At 33.3% G+C, this 16269-nt stretch overlaps 2 protein-coding genes across 3 annotated transcripts; both read left to right on the forward strand.

Moving 5' to 3' along the window:
• Positions 1 to 245: 245 nt before the first annotated feature.
• LOC145044163 (protein KINESIN LIGHT CHAIN-RELATED 2-like) lies at positions 246 to 3733 on the forward strand. Of its 2 annotated transcripts, none has more exons than XM_078992998.1 (3): positions 246 to 639; positions 1324 to 3161; positions 3261 to 3733. In XM_078992998.1, exons 2-3 carry the CDS (start codon positions 1339 to 1341, stop codon positions 3433 to 3435), a joined length of 1998 nt encoding a protein of 665 aa, XP_078849124.1. In that variant the 5' UTR covers positions 246 to 639; positions 1324 to 1338; the 3' UTR covers positions 3436 to 3733. The 2 variants fall into 2 exon arrangements, with proteins under 2 accessions (XP_078849124.1, XP_078849125.1); XM_078992999.1 differs by lacking the exon at positions 246 to 639 and adding an exon at positions 1132 to 1230.
• A 6405-nt stretch (positions 3734 to 10138) lies between these two features.
• LOC145044164 (beta-galactosidase) lies at positions 10139 to 14607 on the forward strand. The gene is made up of 13 exons (XM_078993000.1): positions 10139 to 10389; positions 11172 to 11316; positions 11467 to 11534; positions 11659 to 11712; positions 11801 to 11884; positions 11960 to 12045; positions 12143 to 12223; positions 12336 to 12466; positions 12794 to 12835; positions 13282 to 13358; positions 13444 to 13525; positions 13598 to 13679; positions 14158 to 14607. The coding sequence occupies exons 1-13, from the start codon at positions 10295 to 10297 to the stop codon at positions 14397 to 14399; spliced, it is 1269 nt and encodes a 422-aa protein (XP_078849126.1). The 5' UTR covers positions 10139 to 10294; the 3' UTR covers positions 14400 to 14607.
• Positions 14608 to 16269: the final 1662 nt, after the last annotated feature.

Raw genomic sequence — 16269 nt, forward strand, 5'->3', positions numbered from 1 at the left:
AAAAAAAATGAAATTCCCTTCCACTGAGGGGCACACGATGTAATGTAACAGACTTAGGGTGTATAACCTTTCACACAGGGACCAGCAATGTAATTTATCAAAACTACAGGATTTTTCTATCAACTTTTCAAAGATTGTACTAAACATATTATTCTGACAAACTAAAGGGACTATTTTTGTAACTTAGTGTGATTTACTCTTAAATAAAATAAAACGGCCTCAAGCTGCGGTTGCCGAGAGGGAGATAAACAAGCGCCCTTCTTCTGGCTTCTAACATTCCACCGCCCTCTCTCTCTCTCTCTCTCCTGCCCCATTTTCGTTGACATTGACTCGTATCTGTTCAATCTGTTCCTATCTTCGGTTTTAATTCATACATACATCAACCTTATTCAAAACTTCATTTAATTTATGCATTCCTTCTTCAACCACCATTTATGTAATCACCATCTTCTTCTTCTTCTTCTTCTACTTCTTCAATTTCAAATATATTCTCATCTCTCGTCCTAAATTTATTCACAACATCTAAAAGGATTCTGGTTCTTCACAAATCCCGCCATTATTCTTCCGTTTTCATTGGTTTGTCCCCAGGAAACTTACCTACACAAGAGATTAGATTCTTCATTTACTTGAATTATTACGGTATGTCACCAATTGAATTCCCTTTGTATTCTGTTATGTTATGAATTTGAATCTAACTTGTGTTTTCTTCATGCGTTTCATCCTCTGTTTTTTTTTTTCGTTAATTGTTACATTTTGATGAATTACGTGTTAATAATTTCTGAGTTTTTGAATTTTGATGTCGTTCATTGACCAACGTGCTTGATTTTTCAATATATTATCAGCAGTTGAACCTTGTTTTGGAAAATTTGGGATGAGTGGTAACTGGTCTTGCATTTTGACAAATTAAGCGTTAATATTTCTGGGCTTTTGATTGGTGAATGCTCTTGAGTTTCGTTCGTTGATTAGCGATTGTTCATAAATTTTATGTTTTATAAAATATATAAAGCAATAAATTTTGTTATTTACCTTTTATCATATTTTGGTTTTGATTTCTTCGAATGATGTGATATGTTGGGTTTTTTCCTCTTTAAATTCTGTGATATAATTTTGTTGCAACATATGATTTGGCAACTATCACATATCACTTTTAAACCACACATGCACGATTGAACATCGAGATAAATTACACATTAGTCATATGATGATTATCTGATTCTTATTCTTGAAAATGTAGAAATCAATTTAAAACACTTTTTCCAAAATATTCTAAACAACATGATTACATTCTAAGTTTAGTTTTCTGTTTTTTTCTTGCTTTTATAGGTTCAAGAAACGAAAATGCCGAAGAAACTTGCAATGAAGAAACCAGACCCAAGTTCGAGCAATGAAAACGCACACTACGTACCACACAAAGAACAGTTCGCGCGTATCTCACCAAGAAGCCCGTTAAGCACACACACTCCCGACACTGATTCAATCGATTTAAGCATTGAAATCGCCGGAAACTCTATGGAGCAACTCTATAAAAACATATGTGAAATGGAAAGCTCCGATCAATCTTCTTCGAGTTACATATCTTACAGTCAGGAATCACGAATTGATTCCGAACTACGGTTCCTTGCTCGAGGTGATTTTTCAAACATCGGAGTAAAAACTGAGGAGAAAGAACAATCGGAATCCGTAACAGATGATGATAACAAGAAAACGAATCAGCCGAATCAATCTCCGGTTGTTAAACCTTCATCTCCGGCGAAAATTCCGAAACCGATTTCGAAAACGAAATCTAATACTTCTAGTAAGAAACTAGGGTTGAAATCGAGTATGAAGAAAAACGAAGAACCGAAATACCTCGCGCCTTATTTACTGAAACAAGCTCGTGAATCAATGTCCACCGGTGATGATCCAAGAAAGGCGCTCGATTTCGCTGTACGTGCGATGAAAACGTTTGAAAGCATCCAATCGGAAAAACCAGATCTAGAACTCGTCATGTGTTTACACATCGTAGCAGCGTTATACTCTATTTTAGGGGAATTCGATGAAGCGATTCCGATTGTCGAACGATCAATCGAGATGACAAACATGAACGAAGGCCAAAAGCATTCATTAGCAAAATTTGCAGGGTGTATGCAATTAGGAGATACATACGCGATGCAAGGAAAAATGGACACCTCGATTCTCTGTTACACAGCAGGTTTAGAGATTCAAAAACACGTTTTGGGGGGACACGATGCCAGATTTGGGGAAACATGTAGGTACGTGGCAGAAGCCCATATCCAAGCTTTACAATTCGACGAAGCCAAAAAGCTATGTGAAATGGCTTTACAAATACACGGAAGAAACGGGACGGCTACTTCTTTACAAGAAGCAGCCGACCGCAGATTGATGGGCCTGATCTGTGATTCGAAGGGCGATTACGAAATCGCCCTTGAACACTACGTTCTGGCCCGTATGTCCATGTCAGCAGACGGACACGACGCTGATGTGGCAACCATCGATGTCTGCATTGGCGATGCGTATTTATCGTTAGCGCGTTACGACGACGCAATATTTTCCTATCAGACAGCGTTGAATGCTTTTAAGGTGACAAAAGGCGAGAAAAACCCTTCGGTAGGTTCGGTTTACGTCCGGTTGGCGGATCTCTACAACAAAATCGGGAAATTCCGGGAGTCGAAAACGTACTGTGAACACGCGTTACGTATTTATAAACCGATTAAGAAAAAGAACCGAAATGAAGAAATCGCGAACGGGCTTATTGAAGTATCGGGGATTTACGAGTCAATGAACGAGCTTGACCGGGCTTTGGAGTTGCTCAAAAAAGCATTGAAAGTATACGGGTCAGGTCCGGGTCAGCTGAGTATTGTGGCTGGGGTCGAAGCACAGATTGGGGTTTTGTGTTATATGATGGGGAGTTATGAGGAGTCGTATCATTATTTCAAGATTGCGATTCAGAAGTATCGAAATGCAGGGGAGAAGAAATCAGGTCTTTTTGGTTTTGTGTTGAATCAAATGGGACTTGCATCTGTACAGATTCAGTCGTTTGAAGAAGCGGCTGAATATTTTGAAGAAGCGAGAGGGATTTTGGAGAGGGAGTATGGACCTCAGCATATTGTTACGCTTGGGGTTTATAGTAATCTTGCTGGGACTTATGATGCAATTGGAAGGTATTTTAGTTTTTTTTATTTTATTTTATTAAACGTGAAAAATATTATTTTGAAACATTTTGTATTACTATTATAAGTTTATAACAATATTATACATAGGTGGGATGATGCAATTGATATATTGGAATATGTTGTTGGGATGAGAGAGGAGAAGCTTGGGACGGCGGATCCGGAGGTTGACAACGAGAAGCGGTGGCTGGCGGAGTTGTTGAAGGAATCCGGGAGGAACAGGAGGAAGGGGTCTCGGTCATTGGGATTTCTTCTTGATGGTTGACCAATGGCTTTGGCTTTTTCTTTATTTTATTTATGCATTTGTAGTAGTAATTGGAAACGTGTATACTTGTAAAGTCATGTAGATTGTATTTTTTTTCTATTATATTTCCTTTGAATCTAAGGTGATGTACAACTTATAATGCATAATTTATAGAAGTTCCATTAATTGAATGGCTATGTGTGAATTGCAAATAGATAGGCTGGATGCATTAAGTAACATCTTACGATGGTACGGATCATATGGATTGTATTTGTGGGGGTTATCTTGAATCTTATATTTTATTATTTTTTTGATTTTATATGTAAGGTCATTCATATCAACTTAATGAGACTTGTCTTTTCAGTATATCATATTACTTTTGCAATATCTCGAATCAACTTAATGACACTTGTCTTTTAAATATATCATATTAGTTTGCAATATCTCCGATGAGAGTTTCATTTAGCTGTTTTTTGTTTTTTTTTTCTTTTTAGAAAACGATATATAAAATGGTCTTTTGACACCTTTTTGCCCTATTTCTTTTTCATGCCTCTCGTTTTTATACCTCCCTACCATGGACTGCGCCCTCGGCGCTCCTCGGTTGCAATTCATAACAGACACCTCTTTTTTAATAGGGATGAGTGTGATACGGAACAAATGTTGTTTTCAATTTCTTAAAAATCAAATTTGATCAAAAGTCAATTCTAAGTACCGAACCAAATTAACATTACTAGTAGTACTGGTAACGGGAATGATACCAGTTTTTTGTACTAGCGCCGGTACTAACAACATCGAATCCGAATTTCATGATTTTAGAGTACCGAGTATCGTCTCATATGTTTAAATTCGGTACCGATTCCGGTATGATATCAACATGAGATGGATATTTGATATTAATTGTTCATCCTTACTCTGTCATTCACGTCGGTTACCCCTCCACCTCCCATCGACGATGCTCATGTATTATCTCGTCTCCGTATTGTCGCCTTTTTTTTTTTTTTTTTTTTTTTTTTTTTTTTTTTTTTCAAATCACAGATATTATAAAAAAGCTAGCAAGAAGCTAGGCAACAAAACAAAGACTCACATGCATAATAGCTAGTTTTGGGTTTTGAAGCCACCCGGGCCAATTGATAACTTTTCTAGGCTTCGAGCCCTAGCATTACACCATAAAAACGATTAAAAAACAATATTATCAAAAAAAAAAAAAAAAACTTGCCCTCTATGTTGTCGTCTTTGTTATCTTATTTTGCCTTCTCTTGTCTAATTAGGGTTTGAATTTGATCTATCTCATCTATGTAGTGTCATCTTTATTCTCTAATCTCCTTTCTCTTGTCTAATTAGGAGTTTTTAATATGATCTGGATTACAAAACAAAATCTCTATTTGATGATGTATTGTTTCTGTTGTCGTTACTTACTCAATAAAGGATGACACCAAACTTATTAGGTTCTCATATTCTGAGGTGGAGTAGGTTAGACTAAAATTACATGAATTAATATAGGTCTAATTTAGTTTTGTAATGCTCATGTTTTTTGTTTCCTCTTTTGTGGTAACTTAGATTAGAATGTAAAGTGAATTTGGAAAAGTTGGGTTTTTGGGAAACAAATTGATAAAGATGATGCATTGAATTTGAAGATTGTAAGTGTTGTTATCCTTTTATAGGTTTGTTTTTCTTGATTATTATTTGAATAAAATGATTAAATTCATAGTTTTTCCGGGAACATCATAATTACTGATCATTTAGAGTCCTATAAATTGATGATTATCTGGGGACGTTTAGAACAAGGGCATTGAGAACGTTATCACTGCTCGTGGAATGAGGTAATAAGAAGGATTTTGGATACTTTGAATCTTAGGCTTCTCGGAGTGGTCTCGACAAGGATCTATCGGCGAACACCGGCCCGAGCTTGGCTCGGCAACTCGACACAAATGAACCGATGAGAGAGAGAGAGAGAGTATGAGGTTTTGGGTATTATTTAGGGTTGGTGAAAAAAACAAGGAGTTGTGTATGCTTTCTTCTTGTAACATCCGGATAATCACGTATTTACACATTTAACCATTGATGTGAGAAATGTTTGCAAAAATAGTCACATGGCACTTTAATGAGAAAATGTGGCTTGCTTGCATACACCGGGAGTAGCCAAGCGCACGTTGGGCGTACGTAGTCTGGACCAAAACCCTAATATTTAGGGTTTGTGCACTATTTATACATTCTTAACTCTCAAGGCTCCATTCATTCATCAGCCTCCAACCACATATTCAACCCTTGCTAACCATAATCCATTTTTGAGCATCCTTGAGCAATTAATGTGTGTTTTGGTGTTCATAGAGTAAGGAGAAGGAAAGGATAACATCTTGGAAGCTTGGAGCAACCTTGGATTTGGAAGTTTTGCACTCTTCTTCATCTCCAAAAGGTAGAAAGTTTATACCTTGATGCTTATTTTGTTATAACTAGCATGTATGATGTTATTATGTGCTTTTTGTCCCCAAGCTATGGTGTTCTTGAGTATGACATGCTCTAGACCCAAATGGGTTGTCATTTTAGACGTTGTCGAGTGTCTAAATTCATAAAAATGTAATCTTGGTCATTAATTAGTTTCCTTTTATGCATGGGTTATAATGTCTTAATAAGTTAAGAAGTTAGGGATTTGGTTTTGAGCACTTCCTAGCCATGCAAAGTTATAAAGTTGGAAACTTTATGACTTAAGATATTATTTTGGGACTAAATTTGTTTTTGGTCGAAGAGACTTAATGCAATAATCCCTTAAAAAGAAGGAAAGCATTCATCCAGCGTACGCCGGGCATACATGGGCGTACACCACGCGTATGTGATGGAAGCCCCGATTCTGGATCTTGAGTACGCCAAGCGTACAAGCTGAGTACGCTGGCCCTACTCAGCTGAGTAACTCGACAGACTTTTTGACTTTTGACCTTGACCATATTTTGATCAAGTTTGACCTAGGTGTATTTTGAGTTATGTTTGAGTTTGGTTACCATCCGATGTATAGGCGACTTATAGAGATGATATTCGGAGCAGTGTCATATTAAACTATCTGTTCAGACTGAGAGGTGGGTTTTCCTCACTGTACTTGTTGGGTCGAAGACACCAATATCGGTCCACTAGATTATGTATTATGGTATATAGGGTGTTGCTATGTTGTAGAGATCTGTATATCTACTTTATTTTTATGATTAGTGGATATATGTTATTTGACCTATATATATTGACATTGTATGGTTGGGTTGAGGCAATTTTGCTTCGTGCGGAAGCCAACATACCGTGGAACAAGCCAGACATAAGATGTGGGCACATGAGGTAATCTAGACTTATGTTGTGGGCTTAGGAGTAAGCCATACCTGAATTGTGGGCCAGAAGGTAAGCGAAATTCATATTGTGGACTCAGGGGTAATCCGGTCTATTAGTTATAGAACCAATATACATGTTGTTATATGTTGTGTGGTGGTACTTTGGGGGAACTCACTAAGCCTTGATTTATAGTTTTAGTTTTATGTTTCAGGTACTTCAGATGACTGTGGGAAAGCAAACGCATGATCATACACATCCTCTTGGTTTTGATGATACTGATTTGGGACACTCTGATATATGATTTCTACTTTTGAGAACAATGTTCTGTAGACGTCTGGTTTTGATTTGGGGTTTGTTCGAAAACAATGATTTCTCTTGATTTAAAAATGAAAATTGTTATTTTGATTTTTGGGAAGTTACACTTCTGAAGAAAGAAGACAACAAGATTTTCAACTTTGACCGATTCGGTCCCTACAGTTGGGTCTAATAACAAATCCTACCCCAAAGTTGAAATATCTCTTTGAAATTGACTTTAGGAAATTGCACAATACCACATGAACTTAAAAAAACTATTTATATTAAATAAATCTATTTATTTTTAATTATTATTATTATTATTATTATTATTATTATAAGTAAATCGATTATGATGCCAATATATAATGACTTTATTATAGTTTTTCCTTTATTTTTTTACTGATTTTTAATATATGTACATTTAAAAATATGCCAAACTTACATAATTATATTTATATCAACTCATTTAAAATATAAAATTTAGTTGAAAATTTAATAAAATATAAATTAATGACCTTTACTTTATATAATAAGTGGTTTTTTTTTTGAAACGACCAATATATAAATAAGAAAAAGAAAACAACCTGTGCCTAGCAAGCAACTAGATGGGAAAAAATTATAAGAAACAAGAACAAAAACGATCTATAGACAGTCAAAAGGAGAACTATGCCATATATCCCAAATACAATTCCCCAAATTACCCTTATGCTTCAACCAAAGGAAAACAGTCGAAATGATTTCATCCGTGACCAGAGAAACAAGTTTGAAATGTTTATTGAAAATCCTGTCATTTCTAGTCTTTCAAAGGATCCAAAATAGACCATAACTGATAGTCGTAAGAATAACACGTTTTTTTGAACATCTACACATCCTCAACTATATACCTCACATCCTTGGACAGCAAACAACACCATTTCTCCCTCCCATCATTAGAACAAGATAACCTGAAAATGCTATGAAAATCAAGATTTATCAAATTTGTTATCAAAATAAAGAACAATAAATATTTTGTTATGTTTGCAAGAGACAAATACATTTAAAAGGACCTTGAAAGGGCCGATATGCGTGCTCTTATTCATTAAACATGAGTATAGATTACTCCAATGTTTGAGTATAAGAAAATATTAAATTGTTTATCCCGTTTAATTTCGAACTATCTTTTTAAATTCGACATGCTAAGCTTTTGCTAATGGAAATGACGTTTAATATATTGTTTGTGCTTTTAAAGTAAAAGGAAAAAAAGCATCAAATATATTATTATATCTTTAATTTAATGTATAAGAACTATGTTTCGAAATGTTATACGTTATTGGAAAATATTTTTTAGTACGAATGAAACCAAAAAAATATGTCAAATTGGCGTAATAATGTGCTTGTATGCATTGTGGTTTGGTCGTGGTCCTCGAACTTTATCAAGTAATTTGTTTCTCCTTGAGTATTGTACTCTAACATGAAATTTTAGGACATTATCAAATGGTGTATGATGCTGGAAGATAAAAAAAGATTCTCGAAATTTATTAAAAAAACATGAAAACAATTGATTAAGATAACATCAAAAACAGTTAAACAATTAACATGGAAAACATACACTTTGTTACGTTAAGTATGATTTTAATATTGATGTGAAGTAAAAGTCGGACAATAGGTTAATAATCTCAACGTCATAATGTGAAATTTCTTGTTGCTTTAGATTTCATGTGGATTTTAGAAAATTTTGGCATAATCACCCAATTTCACTAAACTTTACATGCATATAACTAATCACTAGGTTTCCGACGAAGATTTTTTTTGGATTTGCCACTAAGTAGATGACTTTGAGAATCGTACGATTTATTAGGAGATGAATCTCGACAAAATAATGGAGGACATATATGTAATAGATGAAAATAGTGACGGTAGTGATGAAAAGTGACGATAATGAGGATAGTGACTTCATTGTTGATGAGGATAATGCAATATATGATGTTTAAGTAGCCATGATAGACTTTTGTTTAAATGTTGGCTTAGACTCTGTGTGTGTGGGTGGGTGGGGGGGGGGGGGTACATTATGATGTTCTAATTGAGAATTTTGAGTAGTTGGAGGTTGTTTGATTATATTTAAATGGAACTATTCAAATGGTCATATTTGAATAGCCCAACATTCAAGATGTTTGATACAACTTCTGAACGGATCAAAATCTTTTGAATGACCTATGAATGGTTAAGGAACACTATCTTCTCCTAACCATCAAGAGATTTGAATCATTCAACATTAAATGGTTCGGTTTTATCAAACATTCCCTTATTGGAGGGATTTTGGTAACACAAGTTCATAAGATCGTGGTATTGAAAGGAAAATGAACTAGAATACTAGGAACTTAAGAATCGAAATAATGGGTTATTTGATGGTCTAGGACCAAATCAAATCTGATCGACTCAAGATCGGATTGAGTCAACAGGGGTTATGTTTAGAACTGAATCAAATGCTTCTAATTGTTAGATGGTACCCTCACAATCCACCTTTACTTGTACTTTATTATATTTCCACTATATACTAATTCATCTTAGTTCTACATGAAAGTGACAACAAGAACTTGGGATGTTATATATAGATGGATGGATGTTCATCTCCCCCAAAGGAAGGTGCTAGCATGAACAACAACCCCTTTTGCTTGAACATTATTCTAAAAAATAAAAAAACATAAAAAGACAGTGTTATAAATCATGGCATTAGAACTAGGATGGATTTTTTCTGAACAACTTGAATATTTTATAAATCACACAAGCAAGAAACTAAAGGACCTTTTACACATTACATAATAAATTTGGGCTTGAATCCAAAACACCCAACTAATTTCTAATTTTCTATATTTCTAAAAAAAACACATTACATAATAAATTTGGGCTTGAATCCAAAACACCCAACTAATTTCTAATTTTCTATATTTCTAAAAAAAACACATTACATAATAAATTTGGGCTTGAATCCAAAACACCCAACTAATTTCTAATTTTCTATCTTTCAAAAAAAAAAAAAAAAAACTATCTTTCCCAGTTTGAGCCCAATTTATTTTGCCAACGAGGCCCAAGGCTCTCATCCAAAACGTGCCACGTCACTGACAGAAAGAGTCGTTCAGTTAAATCAGAAATGCGCGGGGAGGGTTCAGAAGTTCATGGCTTCCCAACGAACTCCTTACTTTGTCTGATCGATCAACCTGTTCAGAAAGAAATGTTTATCAGAAACCCTATACTAATTTCTGAAGAGAGAAAGCGAAATTAATTTGTGAGAAACTAAAAAATGGGTGGTTTATTGTCGCTGACCAAAGGGCCTCCACCGCCTATGGTGTTGGTTCCGCCGCTCTTCGATTTCCCTCCGCTCGCTGCTCGTACCAGGTCTTCTCTATGTTTTCTCCCTTCAATTGGTTCAATTACAGTATAGATTCATGATTTTTTGGTGTGTTGAAAATTTCGAAAATTTAAAGCATGATTTCGTTGTAATCAGGGTTAGTGATTTGAATACTGCATTATGTTATGTAACTTATACTCGTTGTTTAAAGAATCTGGAACCGGCGTGGGAGGTTGGCACGTCAGATACTTCGTAACAAACCCTAGAAAATCACATTTTCTGAGGAAAAATGATATATTTTATCAATACCTTATATGGTTCTTAATCAAGCACACTACAATTTTTTGGAATCTTCTGCCAAACATCGAAGTCTAAATATCCTAATCATGTATAAAATATTGAAATTCGTGCTTTAAAATAATATGTGATTGGAGGAACACCAGTGTTTCATGTTATCCACATTAGGGAAATTTGAAATTAGGGCACCTAAGGATGGATTTTGATTTTTGAGCCAATGGAGGGCCAAAGGCTTTCTTGTACCCATAGCTCCATGTGATGAAATGTTATGGCCTTTTGAAGTGGCATGCTTTTCTCATTCCCACTGTTTCATCTATGAATTGGCCTATTGATTTAAATATATTCTGCATCAACTATCAAGAAGTTCATCTTTGGAAGATGGAAGTATTGATCTTTGTATTTGGTTGCTAAAAATTTGTTGATTGTTTGATATTGCACCTCTTTCATGGATCACAATCTAGCCAAGAAGCTTGTTTTTCTACTAGGAGATATTTGGTTTTGATTATAATCCATTCATTTTGAAGTGATGCAGGATGTTGGAGCCATCATATAATCTGCTATTTGGAAAGCTCGCCTTAAAAAGCCTCTTTGAAGATTACTTTGATGCAGCAAATCATTTTAGTACTATATTTATGTTGAAGCCAGTTGATGATCGTCATGTTGATTTAGTAGCAACTGTATCCATCAAAACTGTTAATTACTTACAATCTTTCCAAACATTCTTCTAATCCATTTATTTATTTATATATCGTCTTTTATCTTTCATTTGGAGTTTGAGTCAACTTTTATGCCAAATGTGAATGAAAAGTTCCTTAACCCTCATTCAGGTTTCAGGTCCTCTTGATAACAAGCCTGATGATCCAATTGTTGGTAATGCACTATTTCGTTGGCAAAGGTATTGTAAAGAGTTATTTATCCTCACTTTTTTTTTTTTTTTTTTTTTTTTTTTTTTTTTTTTTCTAATTTACATTTTCTTCTTTTGGCTTTCTTTCTAAAGGAAATTCTTTGTATTCTTATAGTGATGTTGATGATCCTCACACATTCACAGATCTATATGTATCAAGTTCTGATCCGTAAGTATCTAGAGTGAGTTTTATTTTTATTGCTAATTTACTATCCTATCCTCCTCTTATGTTCTTACATGTCTGCTGTATCTTTCAGGATTTTACTCATGAGAGCATGTGCATACTACCCGAAATATGGTTTTGGAGCATTTGGCATTTTTCCAGTGCTTAAAAAACAGAGGTTTATTCATCTTGTTTTTATTATTTTAATTCCATTATGATTTCTATTCACTCATAAAGCTCAATTTGCATACAGAGTATCTCCAGAAGACTATGGAACAATGGGTTTGAGATATGGCTCATCAAGGTTATCATTTGGAGCCACACTTTTGCCATATTCATGTATGTTACATGCATTAACAAAAAATAAAAAATAAATTTTTTATTTATTTTTGAGTTAAAAAAAAAAAAAAAAAAAAAAACTATTTCTTGAATGTAGTGGGAGATGATGTCCCGAAATCTGCATGGCTGGTGAGCAAGATAGGGAGATTAACTGCTGGGGTGCAATATGATCCTCAATGTAAGATTCTTTCTTAAGTCTTAACCATAAATATATATATTTTTTATTGTATTCTTTTTATGCAAAATTATAAATTGAGATGTTGTTTGTCATGGTTATTGTGTTTGAATAGTTGAAAAGAAGGATGGTGCAAAGTATAAAAATTTGAAGAATTGGAATTGTGCAATAGGATATGGACTTGGATCAGGCAGCCCATTGAGTCCTTCATTCAATTTTGGTCTTGAATATGCTCAAAATTCCCAGGTTTTTCTGTGTTTATGATTCTTGCATTTTCATTTTCATTTTTTTTTTAACTTTATACTATTTCTATTTTCATTTTTCAGATTCAATTTTATTTCCGTTTCTTCATACGTCAAAATTTATTTTTAGTGTTCTACTTGAATGCCTCTCTTATAATATTTCTGATCTGTGACCAGAAATATATACACATTTTTACAATTTTACGAGTTTATTTAACATTTCTTTTTTAACTTTTTATTCAATGTTATACAGAAAATACTGAAAACATTGTTAAGTTGAGTACATGGAAACTTAAGCAGTTATGTTTATTTATAAACACTTTAATTGCAGTTCATAGCCTCTTTCTATCAGCATGTGGTGGTCCAACGAAGGGTATGCTCTTCTCTCTCTCTCTCTATATATATATATATATATATATATATATACACACACACACACACACACGTGAATCTTCTGTTTTACATTAATAGAGCAGGAATTACATAGAATAATTTGGTACATAAGCATTCCTACATACCTAGTGTTTGTAATTTGTAAAAGTGTCCCATTTAGTTAAAAGCAGTTTGATTTTTTGAGTCATTTCATCAACAACTTAATTTAATTTAATAGTGCTACACCATTTGCAAAGTATATTAGTTATAAGGGCAGATGTCAGAAATATACAACCTACTATAGGCCAATAACCTGAAAAACCCCAGTTTGATAGAGAGATTTGTCAGTTGAAGAACATTGATTTTACTATGTTCCAATTTCGGAATCAAGGAAGTAATATATAAAATCAAGAAGTCTGAAATTTGAATTAATGTTCAATTATGTAGGTGAAGAATCCACTTGAAGAGAATGAAGTAATCGGAATCACTAATTACATAGACTTTGGATTCGAGTTGCAAACAAGGTAAATTTAGATGTGAAATCTATCCACATAAACAATAATACTCTTTGTGACTTAAAGAAGTCCTTATATTTGTTAACAAACACAGGGTGGATGATCAAAAGTCATCAAACAATTCCACCTTTAATATTGCTGCATCTTGGCAAGCCAATAAAAACATTTTGCTCAAGGTACCTTTTATTTAATTTCATATACTAATTATTGTTTAATTTATACTATCAATTCACCAATATATCTTCCAGGGAAAAGTGGGCCCTCTTTGTTCATCTCTGTCTTTAGCTTTTAAGTCATGGTGGAAACCTGCATTCAGTTTCAATGTCACAGGTAACTTTACTAGCTATAAATTATATATAGACTTTTGAAGAACGATTGAGTTTTAAATAACATGATTTCCGTTATTAAGAAAAACTTCCAATTGATGTTTTATATTTTTGATCCCAAACACCCCAATCAAAGATCGAATATTTCACATATTTGAAGATTAATTAATCAAAGATGTAAGAATTTATGATTTATATTTATAGTTTATAATTAGTTATTTAAAAAGTTAATATTTTATTGTCGTAATAATTACTAAAGGAGGATCATATAAGAAATATGTAATAATATTCAAAATTTTAATCTTGTGACGTTAAAAAAATCCTTGGATCAAATTCGTCAGACGACCGTGATTTATAGGGGCCCACCGATGAATTTGATCCAAGGGCTGTGATCGAGTTCTCATTTGGAGTATGTTTTAATATTATCCAAAAAGTTAGGTAAGTAAAAAAGTAAATAAAAAAGTAATATGATGACATGGCAGCTACGCGAGATCGTGCAATAGGAAAGACATGTTTTGGAGTTGGTCTTCGTGTGGATAATGTAAGAGAAGCAAGTTACCAAAGAGCGGATCCGAATTATGTAATGCTGACACCCAATAAAGAACATTTAGCGGATGGAATCCAGTGGAAATCCGGGATGAGACCCATGTTGCAATCCGATGTCAGTTCAGGCAACTTTGATAGCCTCCCCAGGGAACTCAGACCCTATGGTAGAATGTTTTGATCTTCTTTTTTCTTCAACCCTCTATACTCTATACTTATTTCCTTCACTTTTTCTTTTTTCTTTAAATAATTCGACTTTTTCTCAAGTAGCTCATCAAAGTGTTTTGTTTGCTATTGTTATCTTTTTGTTTAACATTTTTCTTGTTTCATTCTTAATTGGTTAGTTGGGCATGTTAAATCTCTTTTAAGTCGATTTAATTTTTTTTTTATTTTTTTTTTTTATGTATTATAAGCACGGCCACCAAATCTGAAATGATTTTTGGAGAAAAAGAAACCGAAGCATGGTATTAATATTCCCCTAAGTTGAGAATTAACGTACTCCGGAGGATATCTAATTAGACCCCAAATATGAATAGCTAAGTGGACAAGAAAATAAGATTTATTGATACAATTATTGTAAGACGTGCATAAATCCTAATCTACTTCAATATCTTGTTTGCCCAAAGTATCTTTAGTGGATATTTTGTTCATACCAACACATTCCACTTGATAGGAGTCAATTTGTTCAATCGAGTTGAAGTGTCTCCCTCCTGTAACTAAAGAAGTTTTATAAATAATCTTAGTCTTGTCAAACAAACCATGTAGCCATTCATACTATCAAGCCCACACACACACAATTCTCAAAATACAATAATTTTTAAAATATGAATTATAGAGTATTAAATTAAAAAATGATAAATAAGAGAGTATTTGGTCGTGATCTTTGAATCGTATGGTATTCGTCTGCTTGTCATGTTATTTTTATGGTAGGTGATCTGCTACTATTAAGAAGTTAAAAACTTCAACAGACAAAATTAAGAGTAAAATCATTTCATAAATTTTTCGTTTTATTTTATTTCATAGGATCAACGATCTTTACACTTATCCTTATTCATAATCAAAACCAATTCAACTATTTATTAAAAAAGTAACTTCTATTTTCCACATATACAAAACTTTTCAACTTTTACATCCATTAGCAACCCAATCTAAACTAAACATTTTTTTTACTTATTTATGATTAATTTTTATTATATTATACAAACTTTTATTCAATTTATAACCATTTTCTTTTATTTTTAAGATTCTATAGACAATATAAAATATTCGTAAAAAAAATCTTAAAATATATAAATATTGGTCTTTGTTCATAGATAAAACTATTTTACGTGTTTTAGTATATTTTGTTTATTTTTTTTAAATAGAAGTAAAATGAAAATAATTACAAAATAATGTTTAACTAAAAAAGAATTATAAACAAATAAATAAAAGAAAATAAAAAGAAAAGGGCAATGTCTGTTTGGTGGAGCAAACCCCTCGTGGGTTTTAAGTCAATTTATAATTTATTTTAATCAAAATGTGGCAATCGACCAAACATTTGGTTATCAATGGGGTAAGTTTTATTATCTATGACAACTATTGTTCGTCAATTACCTATGTTAGACATATACTTAATTTTACATTATTACATCTAGGACATGTATTTGATGTTATTATGCATTATTGAGTACATTTTATGCACACTACACAATTACTATTATATGTTTGACACGACATACACACTATTACATATAAAAAAAAAAAATGATATATTACAATCATTATATTTTTGACAAAATATAATAATTATATCGTGTTTGAAACACCAATACACCATCCATACTATTCAATTCCCCACGCACACACCCGCCAACAATTGCCTTGCCAAACAAACAATGTAGATGCTAAGATGCTCATCCATGGAGAATTTGCTTAACCACAAGATAATTTGTTTTATTTTTAAAGTCATTTGTGTGTGATACAGAAAGAAAGCCATCCAATTTGTATCTCAATTGAGTTGCTATTCCGGGTATGTTTGGCAAACCGTAAGTTGTAGCTAAAATATATAGCTT

This window comes from Lactuca saligna, chromosome 4 (assembly GCF_052625555.1).
Source record: "Lactuca saligna cultivar CGN05327 chromosome 4, ASM5262555v1, whole genome shotgun sequence".
Taxonomy (NCBI): domain Eukaryota; kingdom Viridiplantae; phylum Streptophyta; class Magnoliopsida; order Asterales; family Asteraceae; genus Lactuca; species Lactuca saligna.